Source organism: Herpailurus yagouaroundi, unplaced genomic scaffold (genome assembly GCF_014898765.1).
Source record: "Herpailurus yagouaroundi ecotype Mexico unplaced genomic scaffold, PumYag 191, whole genome shotgun sequence".
NCBI classification, from domain to species: Eukaryota; Metazoa; Chordata; class Mammalia; order Carnivora; family Felidae; genus Herpailurus; species Herpailurus yagouaroundi.
This window is the reverse complement of record NW_024412422.1, coordinates 9374010-9400247: the sequence shown is the minus strand read 5'-3', so window position 1 is coordinate 9400247 and position 26238 is coordinate 9374010. Positions and strand designations below refer to the sequence as shown.

The 26238-nt window shown below is 55.6% G+C and overlaps 1 protein-coding gene across 2 annotated transcripts in view; it reads right to left on the bottom strand.

The window, feature by feature from the left end:
• The window catches only part of RBM19 (RNA binding motif protein 19), a 157690-nt gene that overhangs the window by 90658 nt on the left and 40794 nt on the right, over positions 1 to 26238 (bottom strand). For both annotated transcript variants that reach the window (XM_040443806.1, XM_040443807.1), the window contains exons 19-21: positions 23745 to 23824; positions 21157 to 21212; positions 17961 to 18077 (exon numbers count right to left, since the gene is read on the bottom strand). In XM_040443806.1, the coding sequence (XP_040299740.1) occupies positions 17961 to 18077; positions 21157 to 21212; positions 23745 to 23824 (253 nt within the window). The remainder of the gene's footprint in view (positions 1 to 17960; positions 18078 to 21156; positions 21213 to 23744; positions 23825 to 26238) is intronic.

Genomic DNA, 26238 nt, shown 5'->3' with positions numbered 1-26238 from the left:
AGGCACTCCTGCTTTTCCCCCTTCTTGCTCTGGCTGCTAGGGAGCTCAGACTTAAGTTCGGCGCCCCTTTACTGAAGTACTCCTCGGTCTGGGAGTCGTAATGTAATTTCCTTCCCGCTGATATTTTTCTTAAATTTCTGCACTGATTGAACTGAGGTCTTGATCGTGAAGTCGGTGAGGAACTGAGTTGCAAACAAAGGACAAAACACGAGGAAACGTTACAGATTCCTAGACAAGTTGCTGAGGCCTGGAAGTTCCTTTGGCAAAATCAGAGCTTCCTGGAAAGGGAAGACACTGTCGCCTGCTCCCTCTACCGAGAGGGGGCCCGGGCTGGGACTCAAAGCTGGTGTGGTCTGACCGCCGACCGAGCCGGAGCTCCGGCCGGAAGTGCCTCACACAGGCTCCGGGGGAGGGGGGGGGACACCCCTGCTGGGCCGAGATCACAACCGCAGCTCGGACAGCCAGGCGCCCACAGAAGGCCCTGAGCTTCCTGATACCAGACAAGTATCCTCCGTTCTTCTGGCCAGAGGACAAGGCCCGTCACAGGGGACGCCGCGCACAATGAGAGCCACCTAGGCCAGCAGCCAGGAAGCCCCATTAACCGAGGCTTCTGCCCAGTGCGCGCAGTGATGACTGATCCTCGTAATGATGGCCTGAGGCCCTGCAGGCCCCCAAATCGCCTTCCGGATCGTCAAAGATTCAATTACACTCCGCCGAGTTCCAGTGTTAAGTATATTTTATTCTATTCTAATTCCTTGGAAATTGGCCATCCATGGTATCGATGGTAACTCTCCATTAACCCGAATGGTGGGTCTGCCAGAAAGCCCCATCCCTCAGTTCGGTTAGGCGGAGCTACCCGTGAGTCTGTAAAGGAGCTCTGGAGACAGGGGCAGGGCCGCCGGTGGGAGAAAATCCAGCCCGGGCTGGGGGTCAGACGCGGCTTTGCGCATGCCTGCTTGCATGGCTTTTCCCCTGCTTCCTGCGTTCCGTTTTCCTCACCTGTACAATGGGCTGCAAGTTTCCCGTGGAGGGAAGAGATCACGGCGGGCGTTAAGAAGGACCAAGTAGAGCTACATGGACTAAACCAGAAAGAGGGCCAAGACACCTTTCAGACTAGGGAAAAAAAAAAAAAAAACCAACGATACATAAAACGTGGCACCGTTTTGGTCTAAATGGACGCAACACAGCTGCCTATGTTGTCTACGGGTTCGCCTGTATGACGTGCAGGGAGAGGCTCTGGAAGGAGAGTCACCCAAAGGATAATGGCCCATCTTCGGGGAGGACGGGGGGCACTGACCAGGGGTGGCAGTCGATGAAAAGGAATTTTCTCTCAACAAGGAACACACGTTGCTATGCCAATCGCGTCAGTAAATTTTATTTTTTTAAAAGCGGAAAACCATACGTACGTATAAACCACACGTAACTGAAATACGTATACGTGTGTATGTAACACACACACACATAGAGACAGAGACAGAGAAAGAGAGAGGGAGAGAGAGAGGGAGAGAGAGAGAGAGAGAGAGAGAGAGAGAGAGAGAGTGTGTGTGTGTGTGTGTGTGTGTGTGTGTGTGTGTGTGAACATGCATGCACACACTAGGTACCTGGCAGGGGACCAATAACGGGTGAATAGTCACCATGAGGCCGAACTAAGTAAAAGCAAGCTGTCTGCGGGTCACAGTTGGCCCCATGTCGGCATTCTTGCAAAGTCTAATATTTGCAGGGTGAAGAGCACCCCAATTCACCTGATGGCCAGAGGGGCCTGGGAGGAGGCGGGGAATGAAAACAAACCCACTGTAACCACACCGAGAAACCCTGGGCCCTGGGTTCGCACGTGGGCTGTGTGCTTTGCCCTGGTGCAGGGAAGCGTAGGGAGGTGCAGGGACAGCGGGCTTCTCCAGATGCAGCGGCCCCAGGACGCAGGATGCGGAGCCTCCTGAGAGGGCTTGGGAGTAGTGGGGGATTGCTCAGCTGGAGGCCGCGTACGCTTCAAAGGCTCAGGGCAGTCAAGGCCAAGGCCTCCTTCTGTGCAAATCAGGCCCCACAGCCAGGGTCTGCCCCCTGACTGGGAGGAGGCCTCCCTGCCCCCACCCCCAACTCCCGGGTCCAGATCAAGGGCGCTGGACCTTGCCAGGAACACTATGAGGCACGGACGTGATGTGCAAGCGAATTAATTTCCTTCTAAGACTTTTACGTTTTGGACGCTTCACGACACCCCTTCGAGATGACTGCAGGCAGCCTGGGGTTCTTCCAAAATCTGAGCTGGGAAATCGATGTTCTGAAATGTATTTTATAAGTGAGCAGACACGAAGAGAGGGGAGGCAGGAGAACAGCCTAATAACCCTGGACACCAACGCCAGGCCCCGCGGTGAAACGTGGGAGTCGAAGCCACGTGGAATCCTGAGGCCCTGCTGGCTATATTGTAACAAAACCACCCCCAGAGCTTGTGGAGTGTGGACATTTGCACCAAATGCTAGGCCACGGGTTCCCAGACTTCCTTGGTCCATGCACAGTGCCCCTTGGTGTCTCCAGTTAGGTTTTCGTGGCATCTGTAGGCCACAAGAAACAGGTACCCAACAGTCTGGTTCTAACAAGTCCATAGCCCAACCTTACAAAGATGGCCGAACCGTAGCAGGTGGCACCATCTCGGACAGCGGTCGCCATAGTTTTCCCAAAACTCAGTCCACAGTGCACGCGTGAGCTCGCTGCGGCACCCCAGGGTGCCTCGGCGCACACTCTGGGAACCAGGATACCGGGCTAACTGCTTTACTTTCATTATCTCATTCAATCTTCCCAATAACCCTGACACATATGTACTACGGTCCCCATTTTACAGATGCAGATACTGAGATTCAGGGTATTTAAGTGATTCAGCCAAGTCTCTTAGCTGGCAATGGAGGAACCAACGTTTACACACTGATCTAGATCTGATGGACAACCAGGGCTGCCACGTTCAGTTGCACAGGTTGGATACCACACAATTCTGGAGAGTGCCACTCCCACAGACTACAATGCTGATGCTCGAAATCATGAAGCCTGCTGCTGGTGTTAGACTGGACACAAAGCCTCCAGGTGTAACAGCCCCTCCACTGAATAGCCTCTTGATTTGACTTCTATGATCGCCCTTAAAGGGCCTCTGCCCACATCCTTTCCCTGGCAAATTCAGACAGGCAGGATATACTAAAGAACTCCAGAAGCTTCACTGAACCCTGGTAACCAAGCAGTAAAACGATCAGCTCCAGCGGTGTAGACTGCATAAAAACGGGCGGTGGGTATTTCAACCGCAGGTAGGCTTGGCAGGGAAAAATGTCGAGAGGTGTTATGTGGACCCAGCAGGTACTGTGGACTGAAAATTTGTGCTCGCGTAAGAGCCTACTTGATAGAACAGGTGTCTCAAAATAAATATGTGCAGATGTGTATGTGTGTACTGAGGGCAGAGGCAGGGGTGTGGGGAGGCTTAACTACTTTGGGGGGTAATTAAAAAAATTGGGGGGTGTATTTAGACAACCTAATTTTCAAGATACACACATACGTACGTTGTGTGTTAGAACAGTGCTTGGAGAGACTCGGCCCCTGGCGGTACGGGCGCACTGATCTCAAGGGACCCGGGCTGGAGCAGCCTGTATGGTCCCAGGGTGACGGTGGACCCCCATATCATGTGGAACCTGTCTTACCGCATTCCAGCTTGCAACAGGCCATCGATTGGCCCGGGTGAACAATGAAATGCTTTGCTGTTCCCCGTTCCCAAAGCAATTGGTTGCCCGCTCACTGATGATTTCAATGACGCTGCAATGCTAACTTTTATTTTTTAAGTGATCACGATGGCTTTGCCGAACCACTGAGCGACACCGCGCTAAAGGCAGCATTTGGTGACTGGCTGAGTTTAGACGAGCCGGAGGTCGGATTATGCTGAACCGGCAAACAAAGCCTGTGGGTCGGTCCTCCCGTTCGGTCGTGCGCTTCCCGAGGCAAACAGGCGTCCTCGGCATTAGCACTCCTGACGTAAAAGTACCGAGACGCGTTACAGATCTGGACCCGAGGCTACATCCTTCGGATATTAAAACCCACGTTCTGAATTCAGTTGCCGCGAAACAACATCATCCATCACGCTACAATAATGTTGTTAATTTGAATGCTATTGATTTTAAATTTTGCTTGTATTTAATTTGAAAACGGGTGTTGGCCTTATAGTCCTAAGAGCACCACGGGCCTAAGTTGTCGGTTTATTCTGAGTTTTGCGTTTGCACGTGGCTAACTTAACGAACGACAGAAACCTTCGCATCACCCGCACCCCTGTGGGGGAAGGGCCGCAAGAACTGTATTTTTCTTCAAGAGGGCTCTTCCTCTGTTACTCGGGAAGTGGGACAGTGTCGAGAAACACCGTCACGGCCTGTCATTTCACGGACTGTCCCTTTAGGCTGAAAACCCTTTTGGAGACCATCTCGTAGCTGAGCCCCCCTCGCTCCAGGGTGGCCTTGGGGAGACGAAGGAACTTCCCTAAGAGCTTGAAGCGAGGAAGCAGGGCCGGAGGTGAGAGCCCAGCCCCCTGGCTCTCAGACGAGGGACCGGGTGTTCCCGAATCTCTGGACGCCACACGGCAGAGCCGCGCCTGGGCCACAGAGAAGCCAAGTGCTTTACCGATACCGCTGACCTCGTCCTCACGGCCAACCACACACCGTCGGTGACCTTGCCACCCTCCAGAGACAGGCACTGAGTCCTAGAGACTTCGTCACCAGACCAACAGCGTGTGAGACCTGGCCTCTGCCGTGAGGCTTTTTTTTTTTTTTTTTTTTAACGTTTATTTTTGAGACAGAGAGAGACAGAGCATGAACGGGGGAGGGTCAGAGAGAGGGAAACAGAATCTGAAGCAGGCTCCAGGCTCTGAGCCATCAGCCCAGAGCCCGACGCGGGTCGAACCCATGGACCGCGAGATCGTGACCTGAGCTGAAGTCGGACGCTCAACCGACTGAGCCTCCCAGGCGCCCCTGCCGTGAGGCTTTTAGTGATGTGAGCGTGTATCCCCTTCCCCCTAAACTGAGACAGTCCCTCTCTGTCCTGGAGTTCACGTCTGTTTCTGTAACCCAGCATGCACCTGGCACAGCCCCTGCCTCATTAGAGGCGCTCAGTAAATATTTGCCAAGCCGGCGAGGTATCTCTTAACTAAAAAGCAGTGCGTCGAGACCTCCCTTTCCCTTTCTCTCGGGAAGAGTCACGTGAGCAGGCGGGGGCTGCTCCTGCTCAGGAGCTCCCCGAGATATCCCGGGGCTCCCGCCTTTCAGCACCCAGGATGCTGGAGACAACAGAGCACAATTATCAGTTGCAACAATGAGCCCACGGCCCGCCGGCTCTCCGACAAGCCCAGACAAAGCGCAGGGACCTTGTAACTGAAAAGGCACTGAATGGGGAGAGAGGAGGTGTGAAGGCAGGACTAGAGCAGGCTGCCGGGAAGGAATCAGGGCGCACAATGCCACCCTCCCCCACCCCAGGGGCCGGCGCCTTCTCCCCAGGGTGCCCCGTTCCACCGTCTGGGCCTTTGTCACCTGTTCCGGAATCGGGCTGGGCACGGAGGGAACGAATACGTCAGCGGCCACGGATGACCAGATCCCCGGAATTGCGAAGGAAGAAGACGACAACAATGAAAAGAGAAGCCCTTCTCGACTCCCAGTCTATTACTATTTTTGTGAAAGAGGAAAAGTAAGTGGGCTTCCCCACGGCCCCTGGTCTGGGACCGCTCCTCCGGCCAGTCTAGCAGATGGAAACGTAAAAGCTCCAGTGACAGGCGATCAATGCCACGTTCTTAGGTGAGATACCTGCGGCTGCAGACCTATCGCAGATGCTGTGCCCACGGGCCGGGGCAGACATCACTAATCAATTACAATGCCATTTCCTGTGGAGCCCAGCCAGCTTCCCAGTCTTCTAGTACAGGACTCCAGGCAGCCATGGCCCATGGGGCTGTGTCAGCTTGCAAGGAGGAAGCTGCCTTCCCCGGGCTGGCCTCGCCCGACCCCTTCACTGATTCACTCAACAAAGGAGACTCTGGGAAGTCGCTCCACCACCCCAAGGTGATCTCAAGGGTGCAAGGCAGAGCAGGGCCAGAAATCAGGTCTCCTGACTCACTGGCCAGTGTTCTGCTCACTTGGAAAATCACACTGGCTCCTTTCCAAGCTGACAGCTGACTTCTGATGGCCACGGCACAAGGACAACACGAGAAAGGAGAACTCGGGTAACCAGACTATCTCAGCCGAGCGAGTGCTGCTTCATCCTGGTCTGAGCAGCAGTAACTTTCACAGCCTCTGACCATCCCCTGGTGGACAGACTGGCAGGCAGAGAGCAGGGTAATTAAAAAAGGGGATGCAGAGGGTCTGAAACAGATTTTCTGCAGAGCGGGCATCTCGAATGAAGACAGTATCACCCAGCGCACGTCCCTGTCAAGTGCCTTGGGGCTGTGCTCCTGGGGATCTTAAATGGGGAAGGGCATGCTCTGAGAAACGTGGCTTTGTGCCCAGCCTGCCAGACCCCATGTCTGGAGGGATGGAGAATTGACAAGAGCCTAAGGAAGTTATGTGCTGGTATCTCAGCTCTCCGATAATGGGGTAGAAACCCAGAACCGCTGTTTTCTCACACTGCAAACAATGGATGCTTAATATTTTTTTGCAGTCTCTAGAGCACCAGGTTCATGCACGAATCTGCTAAACAGAAGTAGATCCCTGGAGATCACATACACCTACGAGGCCAATCTCTTCATGTTCTTGGGTTCAATTAGCCTACGTTTCAGTGATAAAGTATATACACCGTTCACACAGCGTATAAAAATGGGGTAATTTCTCTTCCTCATTCCCACGCCCCCTCACCTGGCTGCTGTGTGTCTGTTGAGTGTTGATTCCCTTCTGACCAAAGGATCAGACTACCTGCAGCTGACCCAAAGGCCAGAGGATTCTCCTTTCTCTGACCCCCAGGGACGCTCATGCTGACGACATTCGGGGTCGAAGTGTCTTGAAGGGAGTGGGCCTGGCCGCTTCATCAGAGATCCCTTTTATAGCATCCGTAACAGAGAGTTGCCTTAGTCTTCACTTGCTTGCCCCCGGGGATGGGCAACTCACTACGGCAGGGTGTGGTCTTGCCGTAATCCTTTATGGATAAGGGTATTTGTTGTTTTAAAAAAACTTTTTTGGGGGGGGCGCCTGGGTGGCTCAGTCGGTTAAGCGTCCGACTTCAGCTCAGGTCATGATCTCGCGGTCCGTGAGTTCGAGCCCCGCGTCGGGCTCTGTGCTGACAGCTCGGAGCCTGGAGCCTGTTTCAGATCTGTGTCTCCCTCTCTCTCTGACCCTCCCCAGTTCATGCTCTGTCTCTCTCTGTCTCAAAAGAAAAAAAACATTAAAAAAAAAAGAAATGAAAAAACCTTTTTTTTAATGTTTATTTTTGAGAGAGAGACAGCATGTGTGCACGTGTGGAGGTGGGAAGAGAGAGGAGGATAGAGGATCTGAAGCTGGCTGTGTGCTGACAGCAGAGAGCCCGATATGGTGCACAAACTCACAAATGGTGAGATCATGACCTGAGCTGAAGTCGGACCCTTAACTGGCCAAGCCACCCAGGTGCCCCTGAGAAAACTTTTCATTTTGAGATCGTTATAGGCTTGTAGGCGGTTCTAAGAAATAATCAGGGAGATCCTATATACTACCCTTCACCCAGTCTCCCCCAATGGTAACATCTCCTAACAGTACAACAGCACAAGCAGAAAACCAACAGTAATACAGTCACGGACGCTATTCAGATCCCTGCAGTTTCACACACACTCATTTCAGTGTGTGTATTTAGTTCTATGCAATCTGACCACTTGCAGGCTCGTGACCGGTCAAGATACAGAATGTTCATCGCAAGGGGACCCCCTGTGCTTCCTTTTCAGACACAGCCGCCCTCTCTGTCTCTCTCTCCATCTACCTAATCCCCAATTAATGGTCCCATCTCTCTATCTTGTTGTTTTAAGAATGTCGTATAAATGGAATCCCGCAGCATATACCCTTTGGAGATGTGCTTTTCCCTCTCGGCATAATGCTCCAGAGATTTCTTTCACCCAGGCTGCTGGGGATACTGATAATTTACCCCTTTCTCTCGCTCTGTAGTATTTTGTGGTTCAGATGAACCGCGGTTCATTTAACCATTTGCCTGCTGAAGGACGGTCGGGTGGTTTCTGGGTTTTGGATATAATGAATGAAGTGCTGTGTGCATCTGTATACAGGTTCCTTCCTCCCTCCCTCCTCTCTTTCCTCCCCTCCTTCTGTAGTAGCTTTATTGAGATACGATTCACATACCAGGCAATCCAGCTATTCAATGGTTTCTAGCATATTCTCAGAGTTGTGAAATCACCACCATAACGGAGAAAATTTTCACCGGCTTAGAAAGAAGCCCCTGATCCTTGAGCTATCACTCTCCGACCCCTCTCCCTATCCCTAAGTGACCCACTCATCTACTTTCTTTCTCTATTTATCTCCTCTGCACATTTCACTTAGATGAAATTATGCCATGCGTGGTCTCTGGGGACCGGCTTCTTCTCTCGAGCACAAGGTGTTCAAGGTCCAGCCATGGTGTGGGTGATGTCAGTGTGCATTCCTGTTCACGCAGGGTAACACCCCCCAGACCGCACGTGGGTTGTCCACTCATCAGTGGATGGGCACGTGTGCAGGGTTTTACGTGCGCCTCAGCTCCCATTTCTCTGGCGCACGTGCACAGAGGTGTCACTGCTGGGTCGCATGGGAAGTGCGTGTTTAGTTCGAAAAAAGTGCCCATACTCTCCCCGCGTGGCTGTACAATTTCATGTTCCCGCCAGCACTGCGGGAATGGTCCGGTTTCTCCGCAACCTCGTCTAGATGTTCTGATGGGTGTGTATATATATTTACTCGTTGCTACTCTGAGCACAAGTCCGATCCCTGGGAACATCTGCTGAGGGTTATCAGCAGTCCCCTCCAGGGCACGCCTGTGTAGGCTGGCCGGCCTATCTAACAGGATAGAGCCTCGCCCATGCCCCCTCCGAAAGCAAGCTGGCCCACGTCGGAAGCTGGGTTCAAGAGGCGGCCAGGCCACAGAGTGGTTGGGACACCTGGGACACCCGGGACTTGGGCCAGGTGACTCTGTCGAGCTCTGTTCCCCACAGCTGGCTAACACGAACCCTGGGTCCACTGGGAACCCCAGAACTTCTTTCTAAATAAAAAGATGTTCGGCAAGGACTCCTACATCTGTCTTTGGGACACTCTCTTGGAGGAAGGATGGATTCCTTGGCATTTTTTAGTCCCCGCCTGGTAGCTGGCATCATCTTTCTGAATGCAGCGGCCCTGAGGGCAGGAGCCAGCCCGGCTCCCAGTAAGCCCAGGCCAAGTATTTGCGCACTGGCCCTAATGAGCATCGCAGACGCGGGGAATCTCACGGCGATGACGGCCGAAGACTGCCGTATCGAAAGAACTTAACACACGTGCCAAATGGGTACAGGAAAGGGTTAAGAAGGCACATCTCTGTCCCTGGAACTTGTAGTGGGAGAGGCTGCACAGAAAGGGAGGAACGGGGAGTGTGAATCCGACTCTGCGACTTGCTCGGGGTTTTATGGCCGGGCAGCCATCTGCCTCGTGTGCCTCAGCTTTGGCTCCCGGGGCTCGTCGGGGGAGGAACGAGCGAAATCGTGAGCACTGGAGCACTTCAGGCCCTGGCAGCGCCCCCTGTAAGGAGCTGTGCAAACGGGGGGGGGGGGGGGGGGGGGAATCGTCACCAGCGCCTCCCTCCCACGGCACAGAAAGTGCCAGTAAGGAAATGTTGATGCAGCAACGTCGGTGCTGCGGCTGACATCCGCGGGGGAATCAGAGCTGTTCCCGAAGGGAGTGCTCACCGGAAGCCCCCAAGCCCGCACGTGTGCTTGCACGGGTCAACTGAGAAGCGTGGCCCTGGCACCACCACCGTGGCCAGTGGTTACGTGCGACCCATCACGGGCGAGCAAAGGGAGGCGCGGGGAGTGGGGCTGACGCCTCCTTCATGCTGCCCTGCCCCTCCCCCAGACGTGGCCCGTGATCCGCAGTCACTTAGGACCCTCGATGCCTCGAGGAGCTGTCCTCCACTCCTGTCTCCATCACCGTCCGCATTAAGCCACAGCGGGAGTTTGCAAACACACTCCCGCCTGCTTCCACTGCCGACGTCAGGTCCAAACCACGATCACCTCTGGCCCCTCACACCGGCTCTGACCCTCTTTTCTCAAGCTCTTTTTACAAGTGTAAGTCACCGACCACTCCCCCCCGGCTCTCGGCTCTCTCTCGGGGCGGTGGAATATTCTTTATTTATTATTCAGACACAAAGGCCTGAAGTGCAAAGGGCTGGGAACAGTCAAGGCAATCGGGGAACAACAAAGACACCAGATATCAAGCTCTTACTCACAAAGCCACAGTAATTAAGACGGGGCATATTGGCACACGGGATAGACAAATAGACTGGAGGAGCGGAGGAGAGAGTCCAGAAGCAGACCCTCACGTGCACGGTCATCTGATTTATGGCAAAGTCAATACTGCACAGCAGAGGGGAAAGAATGGTTTTCACAATAAATGATGTTGGGCCAACCGACTTGGGGAACGTACCTCGATCTCTACCTCACGCCATATGCAAAAACCGATTCCTGCTGGACTCCGTACCTAAATGGGAACGGTCAAAGCTTTTGGAGGAAAACAGGAGACTATCTTCACGAGCCTGGAGGAGGGAGGGTTTGCTAGTAGGACGTGAAAGGTTCTAACCACGAAGGTAGAAAATGGCGGACAACGTTAAAATTAAGAGCCCTCTGCTCATCAAAGGACACCATTAAGAAACCCACAGAACGGGAGAGTGAGGGGCTGGCAACCATATACCCACCCCAGGACTTGAAGCCAAAATACAAAAAGTTATGTAAGAAGTAATTAGAAACATAAGAAAAAAATGAGACAACCCGATTTTTAGAAAAATGGGCGGAAGACTTGAACAGGCATTCCACAAGAGTAGACCACATGCTCACAAGCACATGACAAAACATCCGACTTCCTTAGCTACCAAGGAAGTACAAATTAAAACCACGATACAATGATGCCATTATACACCCACCAGAATGGCTAAGAGAGAAAGACACTACCAAGCGTTGGCAAGGACCCGGGGCAACTGGATCATTCAAACTGACAGTTTATGCAAACTGACAGTTTCTTTGGAAACCCGATAGAGAGATTTACTAGAGCTGAAATGTGCACATCCTGTGACCCAGCAATTCTACTCCCGCACGGACACCCTACAGGAACGTGTGCACGGGGTCACCAGAGCCATATGCGAGGATGCTCGCAGAAGCGTTCTTTATCAGAAACAGCCAAAAACCTGAACACTACCCAAGTGCTCATCAGAAAAATGGATAAGCGTATTTCAACATATTCACACGATGGAACACCATACAACACTGAGGATGAACAAATCATGGTAACATTAAAACACAGAAGGATCTCACAATGAAAGATGCTGAGCAGACAGGACCGACACCAAAAGTGTATACGTGATGATGCCATTTACACAAAAAACCAAAAACAGGCAGCACAAATACATGTTTTTAGAAGTCAGGACAGTGGTGGGCAGCGAGTGGGTGGGGCGGTGACTGGAAGGGGGCACCGGGCACACTCTTGTCCCGTTTCTTGAGCTGGCCGCTGGTCACACTCGAGTAACAAGTTGAACGACCATCCACAGCCCTCATCATGGCCTACAAGATTGTGCCCCGTCCACTCTTCTCATCTCAGCATCGTCCCTCTGCTCACCCTGCCCGTTCCCCTCCAGGGCCAGGCTCATTGCCACCGGGGGCACAGCCCCTGCCACCCCTACGTCTATATGCAGCTCACCCCTTCATAGCCACAGGTCCCCACGAGAAGGTCCCCTCCTCAGAGAAGGCTCTCCTGACCACCCCGTCTAAGACACCCTGTACTGGGCGAAACGTGCCCCCCAAATTCATGTCTGCCAGAGCTTGTGGATAGGATCTTATTGGAAATAGGGTCTTTGCAGATGTGATCAAGGTAAGGGGAGGTCATACTAGATCTGGGTGGGCCCTGAATTTAATGGCTGGTGCTCCCAGCTCAGTTAAGAACGCATGAATCAATGAATGAATGAATGCGTTCACACCACCCTTCGAAACCTCAGCAAAGGGGAAGGGAGGGATGAACGGGCAGACCACAGAGGACTTTGAGGGCCGTGAAAACAGTGTCTATGACACTACAATGACAAATACACGTTATTACACATTTGTTCAAATGCCCTGAACATATACCATTAAGAATGAACCCTAATGCAAACCACAGACTTGGGGTGATAATGATGTGTCAACGGACGTTCAGAGAATATAAGAAATTTGCCACTCTGGTGGGGGGTGTTGATGATGGGGGAGGCTACGTGGGTGGGGGCAGGAGGCCTACGCAAACTCTGTCCCTTCCTCTCAGTGGGGTTCTAAACCTGAAACTGCTCTAAAAAGTACTCTTAAAACAAGCCACAAAGACCTTGGCAGACCAGGAGGAGCAGGGGTGCCCCGATGAGAAAACAGGTCAGAGCGAGGAGGTGGGCTGCAGAGGTGAACACAGCAGCTCTCTGGAGCCTCATGTCTCAAGCTCAACGGGGGCCAACGGGGGCCAACTGGGCTACAGCTCTACCTGTAAGGTCTCCGTGTTTTATCAAAAGCGGAAGAAGACAATACCACGTCTGGGTAATTAATACTAGAAGACAATGCCCCAAACCTCTAGGGCGTGCCCCATCTCCGCGCAAGCCCTGTGGTTAGCTTAGTCTAGGGATCAGCAAACTTACCCCATAAAGGGCCGGACGGTCAGTATTTTACAGGCTCGCGGGTCGCTAGGTCTGAGACGCAGCTACTCAGTTCTGCTGCTGCGGGGTGTGAAAGCGGCCAGACGGTGTGAGAAGGAAGGAGTGTGGCCGGATCTGGATGAGGGACGTGGTGGCCTCCATCTAGGAGCTCCCTGAAGGGCTGTGTGTGTGTGGGGGGGGATGACCTACGTGGGGAGAGACAGCCTCCTTACCCCCTCCCTTTCCGAAGGGAGGTTTTCTCTCTCCCCCACGCCCTTTCTCCGACCCCAAGGCCGCCTTAACAGAGCTCCTCCCCCGTGGAGCCTGGTGAACAGGAAGAGGCCCCATCCGTCCAGAACCTCCGAGAAGAGCAGACTATAGGGATCCTGGCTCCCTGCTTTCGGGAAAGTTACTGCTGACAACCAGGAGCCCATCAGGCAGTGATCCCTTGCCCGGGTGAGGGAGGAGGTCAGGGGAACTTGGCAGGCGCACTGTTCCGCAGCCCTCCCTCCACGGTCACGGTCACTGCGAGAGGAAATGAGGAGGAGAGAGGCCAGGGACGACGGACCCCGTCCACAAAGCGGGCGCAACAGGTGCAGCGCGGACAGGAGACGCAAGCTGTGTAATTAAGGCCTCCAGACACCTGTTGGGAGCTCACCCATTCACACCCCTAGCAGGTGGTTCACACCTCTGAGTACAAAATCACCAAAAAGCGGGGGGATAAAAAAGAGGCTCAGATGAAAAGCTCTCTTCACCTGTAGCCCGTAGCCGCTGCCCCAGCTCACCTGAGGCAGCACTTCCGCCAGCAGCTCCCACCCAACATCCCTGGCCCTTGGGGACAGTTTCAAGGGGGTAGGAGGGGCTCCAAAGTGAGGGAGACCAGGGGGTGCCCCTGCAGAGCTGTGTGGCCCTGGGCAAACTCCCTAACCTCTCTGTGCCTCACATACCCTTTCCCTCAGGATTCCAACGAGAAAGGCTTGGCGCAGTTGGACCTGTGCGCTTAGCAAACGCTCACCTATGTGCTTAGCAAACATTTATTGAGCACCCTCTATGTACCAGGGACCCGTAGACACAGCAGCGACCAGAGTGTCCAAGATTACAGTCTGGGGTGGGGGAAAGGGACACTGAACACCCACACGGGGCCACACGGGTCACGTGCTCCCAAAGCCAGCCGTGTTTATACGACCTTCTTCCCAGAGGATCACTGCCTTCCAGAACCCACGCTCAAACCAAGGCCGCCCATTGGGTACAGAAGAAACGGGCGAGCCAAGGTCCTGCTAGAAACAGCCCCTGTTCCTCTCTGGGCCCCAGGAGACGGGTCCAAGAGCTGCAGCACACCGGGCCACAGTGAAGATGCACCGATGACATGGGAGCCTGAGATGTGGCCGGCCCAGTGCCCCACGCCTCCTGGTGCTGAGAGCATCACCACCTCGTTCTCCAGGGTGGTGCTAACTCGGGGCCATCGCTTGAAACTCCCCGGGTGAGCCGGAGGCCGCGTTCACCCCCGCTCTGGCTGTGGGGTGAGGAGTCTGGTCCCTGCGTGCCAGCACATGCTTGCACGGTCTGGAGGATCCCCATTTGTCTTCCGTGTGTCCCTTACGGAGTAGAGAGGCCAGTGTCCGTCCCCCAGTACTGACTCTCTCTGGCCCAGGGCCAGCTGGAGGGGGAGAGGATCACCAGGCAGGAAGGCAGACTCAGGGAAAGGAGGCGAACCAGTAAGAAAATGCCACAGGGGACCGACCGTCAAGGGTCTGTAGTGCCATCGAAGACATCAGCTCTGTCGAGAGTCAGACCGGCCCTGGGTTCAAAGCCTGGCATCCCCAGTTTCGTGCTATTTGACAACCGGCGCTAATGTTTATTAACCACCTACTCCGTCCCAGGCCCTGTATTACGCTCTCCATAAGCAGATGCTCATTTAACCCTTCCAACAGCCCACGAGGCGGTCACGTGGTGCCGGAGCTGCTGGGTGCCGGTGGGGCTGGCAGATGGCCCAGTGGCGGGATCTGGAGCCGGGGAGCCCATTTCCTCCCTGGGAAACGGAGGCAACACCACTCCGCGGGGCCGTTGTGGGAAACGGACCTGTAATAATGCAGAGCCTGGCACAGAGGTCGGGCTCGGAAACTATACTTCACGGTAACAAACATGTTCTTGCCGTAGCGTCGTCATAAATTACCCCAAATGCTATCAGCAGGGCTGCTGTCACCTGGTGCCAGGGGAAGCGGAGGCCCAAAAAGGTGGCAGGGGGGACACTGCTGTGTCCACTCTGACTTTTCTGAAGGGCCAGCCACGAACCGTCCCAGATGATGATCCCATAGGGATCCGGATCCGCAGTGCCTCAGGGTACTGGATTCAAGGGGCTGCGGGGTGGTGGTGGGGGGGAACTCCCTGCACAGCTGGGGGCCCCCAGGAAGGGCATGGGCAGGTGCTGCCCCAGGGTCACATGCAGGGCCCTGGGAGAGTGGGCAAGCTACCGCCCCCCAGCAGGTGCGCTTGAGAACATGACCGTGCTTTCCCGCGGCCCTACGCTCACTCCCGCGTGCCACAGGAGCATCACTGTCCAACTGCTGCCGTCGCTTTGCTCCCTGGTCCTCCCCAGTGAACTCCTCGGGGGGAGGCGGCCGTCTCTCCTGAACCAGCTGCCGGCCCGACACCTAGGCCCGGGGCTGGTGCGAACGACACATTCGCGGGACAATGGTGCCACCGCCGTGATCTAGGGGGCAGTGTCCTTCTGGACCCGGGAGGAGGACGACAGACAGGCTGCAGAGAGCAGCGGTTCCGAGCCACGGCTCTGGGTCAGACTGCTGAAATCCCAGCCCTGGCTCAGCTGCAGGTTCTGAGCAGGACGCTTTATCTGCCCAGGTCTCCAGCATCCTTCCGGGTGCAAAACAGGTAACAAACAGCCTCCCTCCTCCACACGGCGGTTACGCAGCTTAAAGGAGACGCTGCACGGGGCAGACGCGCAGCTGGGGCCCAACACACGGCGAGGGCCCCATCGGAGCGAGCTGGGATTCTGGATCGCACCCGGCAGGACAAGCCCGCAAAACCCGCCTGCAAAATGGACCAGACTGGTTCCCCTAAAGCCCCGAAATCCTCCCCTGGCTCTGACCCTTGCCGGCCGCTGGCTTTGTCTTGAAATCGGGTCTGTGGTTTCCAGGACGAGCGGAGTCCCCCCGAGAAGGCTCACAGCGCCCCCTGCCGCCCGCCACCGGGAACGGCCTCAACCCCCCAGCCCCAGAGCACAACAAAGCAAGGTGAGAGCCCTCCGCGGTGGCTTTCCGTTTCCAAGGGCTGGCGAAAGCTACCATTGGAACAATGGCAGGGGGAAGAGACACCGCGCATAATTACGTTCCGTGGACGCTAATTCCCTGTCTCCGCAAAATAAATATAAAACGAGAGATCAAACAAAGCGCTCTTCCCTTTCCGAGCGGATCTTTTGTTTCCCTGGGTAAGTGTCACCCCAAACAGGCTGCGGCACCAAGTGGAACTGTCATTTCGGCGGGATGCTATTTCCTGATCAACACGTGCTGTCTGCGGCAATCCTGTTTTGATCTGGCAGGTCTTAAATTGGACTCTCTTTCACAAGCAGGAGCCCGTTAAAACGAGCGGCGTGCGAGGCTGAGGATGCGTACTCCTCTCCCTGGGTGCAGGGAAATGGAAAACGTCCCCCCAGGTCGTGACCCCACCTCACCAGGCTGTTACTGCCACGCAGGGGACCTGGGATCACAGCTAAGACCCCACTCGTCCGAAACGGCGTCTGCACCAGAGCCAACAAAACCACGTCTGTTAACGAACAGCACGTTCAGCATACAATTTAGAACGGAGGTGAGGAGGGCGGAGGCGAGAAGGAGTTTTGAGACAAATCCCGTAAATGGTTCCCTACTCTTTAAATCGGGTGAGAGGGCGAAGAGGTAGATTCACACAAAGGTACTTCTGTCTAGTCCCCCAAATATGGGATTTATATTTTGCATCCACAGTTGACTTCAGTGAGGTGATCTAATCAGTAAGATGCCAACTGATAATTCAAACAGGGACATAGCTCTCTGGGTCCTGCAGGCCCGGGAGCCCCCGGCGATCTGGTCCACCTGCCGTTACACTCCGAGGGCGAGACTGTCTCTCCCTGGGCCACCCAGCATCCCACACCCGGGGAGGGTCTTGGCTTTAAACGTCTTCCTGTTACGCCCGTTCGTAAAGATGTTTGATCCAGGGCTTGCTTCTAGATGGTACCTAACTAATCTGCAAGGCCGAACGGTGTAACGCGTTAGCACGGGGGTTGCAAAGTGGTGGCCCTTGGGCTCCGTCTGGCCACAGCCAGACTTTGTCCTGCACTGTTTGTATTTTAGAAAGTAAATTAGTTGCCAGCTTACTCCCCCTAAAAATCTGGAATGCCGGTTTTTCTTTCAAAACATAGGGAAACTGGTCTGATTCAATCTGCCTTCCTGCACAAGCATCGCCACTGGCCTTCCTGCTGTCAGTACCTTGCCCCCCGCCTGTCCTTCCAGGTCCCAGTGCCTAGCGTTTCTGACCCTATGCTGGCATCTGTTGCCGGACTGCACTATTTATTCAGGGGATTCATCCATATTTCAAAACAGTCTCTCTCCGTAGACAGCAACGTAGACAGTGGTGCCCAACTCTGGGTGGACAGTAGAATCCCCAGTGGAGCTTTGATCACAACACCAATGTCTGGGCCCCACCCCCGACCAACAGAATCCAACTTCACGGGGGCAGGGCCTGAGCAAAGGTATGTTTATGAAAGTCACCGGGTGACTCGAAAACACCACCGGGGTGGAGAGCCGCTGGCTAAACCCAGAGGAATGACTTGGCCGGAAGAGTTTCAGACAGATGCTGAGCCTCGGCCACCAGGGCCCCCGCCCCATCCTGCTGCGGGTGGGGACAGAGAACACCAGCCGCCCTCTCTTTCTGTCTCACCTCTGGAGGAGGAGGCCTGGCTGTTTCGAGTTTTCTCTGCATAGTGCTCACGGCGCATGAGTTCAAGAGAGATAAATCAAAGGCGGCCAAAAGATGACCTTTGAAAGACCACCGGGCCGGCCTGCGGTGGAGCCATCAAGGACCCGAAGGCCACCTGCCAAGGCTCCAGCAGGCTCCCCCCCACCACGTGCCAACCGGTGGACAGAAGGAGAGCTGCTCACCTGAAGAGCTCTCGGATCTCCCGGCTGTCGGCCTGGAAGGGGATGTTGCGCACCAGGATCTTTGAGGTCGTCTGCTTTCTGGGCACTTGTTTCTTCCGAGCGGACATCAGAGCTGGCCTAGACGATTAGGGGAGAAGGTTCGAGTTATCTGGGGTGTGGGCAGCTGCTGGCCTACGCTAACCCCCTCACCCTCCCTCCAAGAGCTGATGTTCTTGGCAGGTGAGAGATTCCAGGAGTTGGGGTGGATGAGGCAGAGATGAAAAGGGGGAAGGCGGTCTCCCCTGGGTGATTCGGAGCACAGCCATCTTCCTCTCAAGATGGCGGTGGACACCCGGTCAGCACACCCGCCCTTGGGTCTCTCCTGCCCGTCGTCTGAGAGACGCGGGGGCTATCAGGGACTGGCGAGAGGAACCCTGAGAAGGGTGAGGCCAGCTCCTCACCCCATCCGGTCTCTACTGTCTCCTTCCAGATGTGGAAAGACCCCGGATGGCCCAAAGGTCTTACGTGAGACTTTCCAGTACACGCCCCAAGAGCCTCGCCCACAGGCCTGGAGCAGTTGCTAGCCCTGAAGACGGGCCAGGGGTGGGAGCAGAAGCTCATCCCGGGGCGCAAGGCCATCTCTAATGCCCTCCCACTTCACCTGTGCCCCTGCTCGCCCTGGGCAACCTGCCACTGCGTCAAAGCGACGCGGGGTCGTGAGTGGGGAGTGAACGATCAGGGTGTGGAAGCCAAGTGGGTTGCATAGGAGCTGAGTGATCTTGGGCAGGTAATTTGGCTTCTCTGGGCCTCAGCCTCCTCAAGTGCAGAATGGGCCTAAAAAGAGTGCCGGCCTCGTCATACCGTTTGAGGGCCTGTCAGACACTGCGTGGTGCCCCCCATGTGCCAAACATTCAATAAATGGCAGCTGTTGTCATAAAGACGACCGTGTTGCCTCACTTCTCTCAGATCTGCTTCACGTCACCTCCTCGAAGGCCCTCCCTAGGTATCCCCATTAAAGCAGCAACACCCCCCTCCCCCACCCCCAGTTTTGCTTTCCTTTCTGGCACTCACCACCACCTGACCGCGTATTACATATCGTTCATGTTTCCCTTTACTGTGCTGTCCAATATGGTAGCCTCAAACCACATACGGCCGGTTAAGTCTACGTTAAAGCAACAAAATTCAAAACTCAACTCTCCAGTTGCTGGGATAGCCAGCCTCCAAGATGGTCCCCAGAGATCCCTGCCTCTCGGTATTCACGCCCTTGGGCAGTCCCCTCCCGTGCTCCATCAGGCAGGTCTGCGTGACCAGTAGAAGACCGAAGCAATGGTGACTTCTGAGACCAGGTCATAAACGACACTGCCGCTTCCTTCCTGCTGTCCTTTGGATCACTCGCTCAGTGGAAAATGGGCTGTGGTGCTGTAAAGACCCTCATGCAATCCCAGGGAGAGGCCAGCGTGGTGAGGAACTGAGGTCTCCTGCCCACAGCCATGTGCGGGCGCCATTTTGGAAGCGGATCCTTTAGCCCCAGAGGAGCCTTCAGATGAGACTGCAGCCCTGACCAACAAAACCTCCTGAGAGACCTGGAGACAGAAGTACCCAGCTAAACTGTTCCCAAGTTCCTGACTTCGGAAACGGTGAAATAATAGGTGTTTGCTGTTTTAAGCTGTTTGGGATACTCTGTTACACAGCAACAGATGACTAACACAACTGTACTCCCCACCTTTACGTGTTCAAATGCCACATGAGCAAGTGGCTGCCACATTGGACAGCACAGATGTGGAACATGATCGAAGAATCCCACTATTGTAGAAGGTTCTATCAATTACGCTGCCCTAGACCGTGAACACCACCAGGAAACCCCATTCCTGGCACCTGGGCAGAGTATCTGGCACACAGTGGGCTTTCCGTAATTTGTTTGTTGAATAAAAGGATGACTAAATCAACACTGGCGAGGGACTGAAGGCCCGTGAGGTGACTTTAGCTTGACTCCTTCGAGACAGGGAACGGAAAAGACAGACTGCCACTGTTGGCTGAGTACTCATGTGCAAAGCATGTTCTAGAGGCTTCATGCACAACCTCTAGTTAGCACATACTAATTCACAGGCAAAGTCAGCCACCCAAGGTCACACAGCTCCTAGACTGGAACCCGAGGCCGTGGGGCTCAATGCCTGGTGCTCACTGTTCCATCCCAGCTCAGGAGCCCTTCCCGTACCGGGCCTGCTCCCCGAGGATGCTCCCACGGCACAGACCGGGTGGGCGCACAATACCAGAGGTGGCTGAGGGCTGGATTCCCAAGTAGCATTGAAAACAGAAAGAAGGAAGAAAAAGCAGCATCTGCTCAACGACCACAACAAATGCCCAACTTGCTGAAAACTACCAAAGAGAGATCTTAAACCAGCCCTAGGACTGTTAGAGGCGGTTACTTCATCGCCCGGGGCTGGTAGACGATCATTGACAATGACAATAAAAACAACACTCGCGCTGGGCACGTCACGTGCTGGGCACTGTTTGGGGCACCTCAGGCCTATCGGCTCATTTACACATGCAAGCGGGTAGAAGCGTAGGCACAAAACTAAATCTTACGGGGCGCCTGGGCGGCTCAGTCAGTTAAGTGTCCGACTTTGGCTCAGGTCATGATCTCACGGGGCGTGGGTTTGAGCCCCACCTTGGGCTCTGTGCTGTCAGCCTGTCGGCGCAGAGCCTGCTTCAGAGCCTCCGTGCCCCCTTTTCTCTGCCCTTCTCCCGCTTGTGCTCTGCCCCCCCAAAAATATTTTTTAAAAAACCCCAAAACTAAAACACTACTTCAGGAAACTGGTCACCGGGCAGATTGGTCAGTCTCCAACTCTTAACACTGACTGAATCTCTTTCAAATTAACTGGAGGCTGTCTCTGGGCTCCGGTGTCCAGCTCCAGGAAAGAAAGCCCTATAAAACTGGACATCAAGGTTTTATCGCTTCTCTGGCTCGTCCAGAGCACCAGCAACTGGCAATTCTTTGTTGGTTTATTTATAACACCAAGATGAGCAGAATGTGCTGGTTCCTCCCGCTCCTGCTCCTCGTATTACGACAAATGTGCGTTAAATATTTATTCAAAGGACTGGAGTGGTCCCAGTTCATCTCAGAAACGGGCCTCGGAGCTGGCAAATGGGACGTCACCTTAATCAGGAAGACGATACACCAGCCCCAGAGCAGAAAGGACCGGCAATGAAGACTCACTTCGTGGCTCGTTCCGAGATCCTCACTTCCAGCTTGTGGCCGTCCACGATGTGACCCTAAGAGATAAGACCACACAGCTTGTCACCCTGTCTCCCCAGCAACACTTGCCCACCCCGCTGCTCTCCAACAGAGCGGGCGTCAGCGGAGAGGGAAGGAAACTTCAGAGGGGGGACTATCCCCGGGCAGCGGGGCCAGCTGGAATCAAGGACAGAGAAGTGGCTCAGGCCGAGCCCAGACAGCAGCCGGTGGTCACACAGACCCAGCCTTCCAATGCCCTCTTGAGCCGTGCGTGGGCCTTGGCCTTTATGCCAATCAAGGGGCACCGAATTTTCCATCGTTTGTAAGCATTTTTAGGCAAAGCAAGCCCCTTTGGTCCGGCTTGCAGCAAGAGTTCAGGCTAGACTGTGTGCTTAAAAAAAAAAAAAATTCTAAACCGCAGAGGAGGTGTAGTGAAAGCTAGGCTCTCACGGGGGTCCCTTAAGGCAAAACTGGAGTATTAGCAAAATTACCCTCGACGATCCCTTACGTCTCCCATAAGATATAGCCCGGGTAGTTCTGTGTAAACGATTCTTTGTGGCAACGTGCACACATGTACGCACACAGGGAGGTACGGAACGCAACACGTGCAAGGTGGAGTTTGACAGAATCTTGCGTTACGTGGCAGAGAATGGACCACTGGACGTGCAGAGCCAATGCCAGCTAAATGCCTACGCGGCACCCGATGACAAAGTTGGACTGCCAGTGTCTCTTTGAAAAACAGCACACAAATCAAACGCCAGAGAGGCGCCCCACGAGGCGTAACTGGCTGAAGCTAAGAAGCGGCCGCCCTCTCGACAGGGCACGAGCGTCCAGCTTTTGCTCTGGGTGATGCTGCCCCCTCACGCCCTCACGCTGCCCACTGGCCCCCAAGGGTGTCTGGATATGCAGCCCTGGTAGACAGCAGAGCTTTCCAAGAGAGCGGAGGCCCCGGAGGCGTTACCTCCCCGTCATCCCACCCAAATCCAACTCGGCCCTTCGGGAAGCTGCCCTGAGCCAAGGGCAAGGTCATCAAAATCCTACAAAAACCATCAGATGAACTAAGCGCCCGGTTACATTTCCTATACCCCCCAGGGCCTCTCTCCTGTGCCAGAAGTTCTGCTGGGACAGGGCGGGGGCCCCCTGTGGGCGCCCTTCCCACCCTGAGAACAGCCCAGCCGTGCCTGGCCCAGGGGCACCTGCCAGAGAGAGAGCGAGAGCCGGGTAAGGTGAGCAGGCTCCCGTGCACGTGGCCCGATTCAGCTCTCCTTCACCTTCACGCCACCTGGCCTCAGGCCAGGCCCTCTTTGTCCGGTGCGCACAGACATAGGACATCCGGAATATGGCTTAAAAGGGTCCCTGGACCCCCTGAAGCTCTTCCAGGGACTTGGGTCTAGAAGCCTGACCTGCAGGCACGGTCAGGAGCGCTCGGCCTGCAGAACGAGGGGTCAGCAAAGACGGCAGGGAACGAGTGGGTCCGCATAAAGAAGGGAGGGCACTGCTCCCCGCCCGCAAAGCCACCAAAGGGCCTGGGATGTGCGGCATCGGGGAAGAGTGCGGAGGACGCGGTCTCGGGCAGAGGCCTGCCTCACGGGGGAGGAGCCCATCCCAGGCCGTGCCGCTCCCCGCAGTCCCAGCTCAGCTCCCTCCTGCTCCAGGCGCCTGATCTGATCCTGCACTTCGGGCCCCGCAGGAGGTCCCGTTCTGTGTGGAGTCCCTGCCCTAACACCTCAGAGTCTAGTCCCCTTGTCCTCATCTTCCCTGCCTCCGCCCGACCCAGGCCAACACCCTTTCCTGCCTGGACGACTCCGTGGTTTCTCACCTGCCCCACTGTCATCCACTCTCCGCACAGCAGCGGGAGAGACCGTCCAGAAGCATAAACCAGTCCCTTCCCCAAAGTGCTCCAAGCCTTCCGACAGAATCTCACTGCCTTTACACCGGACTCCACGGTCCTTAAAAGGCTGACAAGATCTGGGCCCACACACGGTCCACTCCAGCCACAATGGCCTCTTTCTGCCTCTCAAACATACTAAGCTCATACCTACCTCAGAGTCCCTGCCTCAGACCCTTTGCACATGCTGTGTATTCCTCCTAGACTGCTCCCCCTCTAGATCTTTGTGTAGCTGACTCCTTCTTGTCAATTAGCGATCAGCTCAATGGTCACATCCTCAGAGAGGCCTCCCTCACACGATGTAAAGTAACCCTCTCTGCCCATCACGATGCCTGCTTTATTTCCATCCAAGCACTTCTCGTGACCTGGTCTTGCGTATTTATTCAGAGATCCGCTCTGCCAGCCTCCCCCAGATCTGGCACAGAGCTGTGGATTCGCGAACGCACTACCACGACTACAGAGCGCTGAAGAAGATTCTTCATTTTTCTTGGGCCACAGTGCCCTGGAGAACTGGAGGAAGCGAGGGACCCAAGAAAATGTGGACTTACCCACATTCCCGCTAACTTCAGGAGTGTTGACAGGCCGGACCCCCACCCTCCACCCTCCCTGCCCCCGGACCCCCCCCCCCCACCACCACCTACCAAGCACCTCCATGGATCTCAGCTGAAATCCCCACCCTTACCTGGAGCTGCTTGAGAGCTTTCTGGGCCTGCTCCGGCTTCCTGTATTCCACGAACCCAAATCCCATGGAGAGCAGCTCTCCTAAAGGAGAGTCAGAAAGAGAGGTGAGGTGGGGGGAGCAGAAAGGCGAAGAAAGAGCGCGAACCCAAGGGCAGGGGCTCCGGCGGACCCCTAGACGTCCCCTCTTTGCTCCCTTCCTCATACCCCATTTCGTTCCCAAAAAGATTTTAGCTCCCGGTGTCCCGTTTATTACCAGTCATCTTGAAGAATCAGCCAACGAAGTTATATAGCCGTCACCTGAGGCCCAGCCGACTATTAATTAAGAGATGATTGGCATGATAATTAACTTCCTAACAGGATTCCGCCTTTGGGAGGGAGCAGGAACGAACAGGGATGACCATCGCTGTGACAAGCTGCACAGTCCCTACCTAGGCAGTCCCCTGCTTCCACACACAATGCACGCGACGGATACACGCATGAAAGTCAAAGGCACCAGAGGCTTAAGTCTTTACGGGTGTTTCTGACCATCCGACGACGGCTGGTCCTGGGCTTCAGATACCAAGTTCGGACAGGGAGAGCGGCTGAATTCTTTGAACCTAGCTGGTCCCCCACTTCTAGGTAGTGAGGCACAAGGGTTCAGAGAGCGAGGGAGAGCTCGAAAGCATCGGGGACGTTTGCTTCCTGACTTTAGATGCGTGCGCGTTACGTACCTATGTATCATGTGGGCGGCGGGGGGGGGGGGGGAGATTTTACAGGGCGTGTGTCTAATGACATCCTGCCCTATGTCACGGAATGGGACACGTGCCTCCTCCCCTGCATGTCATGCAGGTATATTCATTTTTTCACAGTGGAGCTCAGAGGACTGGCTCGAATTTGGCGGGTCCAGATGAGGATCGAGACTCGTCACCTTCGACCCACACAACAGTCCCTTCTTCGCATCTACCGTGTGGTTTGTGAGACCCGAGCCCCTCCCGGGGCACTGCTTGCCCGTGCTACCAAATGGGGCCCCCGTGCAGCAGGAAACCCCGTGCGTTGTCCAAACACGGCTCTGTGGGCCACAGAAGGGAGTCTCTGCCCGAGCGGGCTGTTGGCTGCCAGCCAGGGCCACCCTGTGGCAACCTCAGACACCGGAAAGCTCTTCCTGGCAGACTCCAGGCCGAGGGTGGTCTGTGGGGGTCTGTGCACACGGGATATTTGGAGGGCACGGAGGAGCATGTGAAAGGCAACTACAGACAGTCAAGTCTGTCACCCGATCCCTGACGCTGAGCGGACCCGCCCTCTGCCCGGCTCCTACCCTGGGAGCCTGACCTCCGCGGGCTGCACCACCTGGGCTCCCCGACCTTCTGGTTTCCTGTGGGGTGTAGCCAATGGGAAGCCCCGATCGGAGACTGGCAGGTGGAGAAGAAAAAGTTGGGGGCCCGGCTTCCTCGCACGCACCCCCCCCCCCCCCCCCCCGGGGGTGGGGGGGGGGGTGGGGGGGGGGTTCGGGTGGGGGGTGGCCCCCCCCCCCCCCCCCCCCCCCGCGGCGGCCCTTGGGGCTCACGGGCTTCTTCCGCTTGACGCTCCCCTCTGCCTCAACATCCCCCGTGGGTCCCTTCTGCTCGGCCCTCACCGTCGCATCTGGCCCTGTCCTTACGAATGTCTCCTCGACAACCTGCTGAGGGTGCTTTCCACGGCCTCCCGCGGCCCCCTCCCTGGCACACAGGCGGCCGGGTTCCCTCACGCGGTGAGGGACGGATGATGAGCCCCGTCGAGCAGGGCTCTCCAACACGGGCCCTTAAGCGCAGGTCGCGAGAGGTGCCCGCAACACGGACGGATCAGGTAACCATTTCCAACATACGCTCCACAGTGCTCCTGAGGGGCGAACGTGGAGGCGGGCTCCACCGTGGCTGACCGCGGAGAGTGGCACAGCGACACCGCGACCCACGGGCACAGCGGGGGGGGGGGGGGGGGGCGCAGCTCTCCCGGCCCCGCTCCCGGCCGGCCTGGAAGTCAGGGGTCGCCTCCTTTCCCGAAGCCGGGGCAAACCGAGCCTTCGTATCACTTACTTGGTGCTTAGCTGCCTTTCTTACGTCCCAGACTAGCCCTGCGGCCCCTGGGGAACAGGTTGCTACGGTCTGAACTGGGTCCCCCTCTCAATTCCTGTGTCGAAAGCCTCAGCCCCGGCATCTCAGAATGCGACCTTATTTGGAGAAAGGCTCTTTTACGGAGACGATCAAGCGAAAAATGCGGGCGTGAGGGCACCCAGCATGACTGGTGCCCTTTCAAAAGGGGAGGCATCTGGCCACAGGACAGGCTCGGGCAAAGGGAGCCCCCCCCGTGAGCATGAAGACCACCACCTACAAGCCGTGGGGGAAGGGCGCAGCAGGCTCTTGCCTCACGAGGAACCACGCCGCTGAAACCTCGACCTTGGACCTCTGGCCTCCAGAACCGTGGGACGGCAAACTCGTGTCGCTGCAGCCCCCCCGTCTGTGGCGCTCCGTGACAGCAGGCGG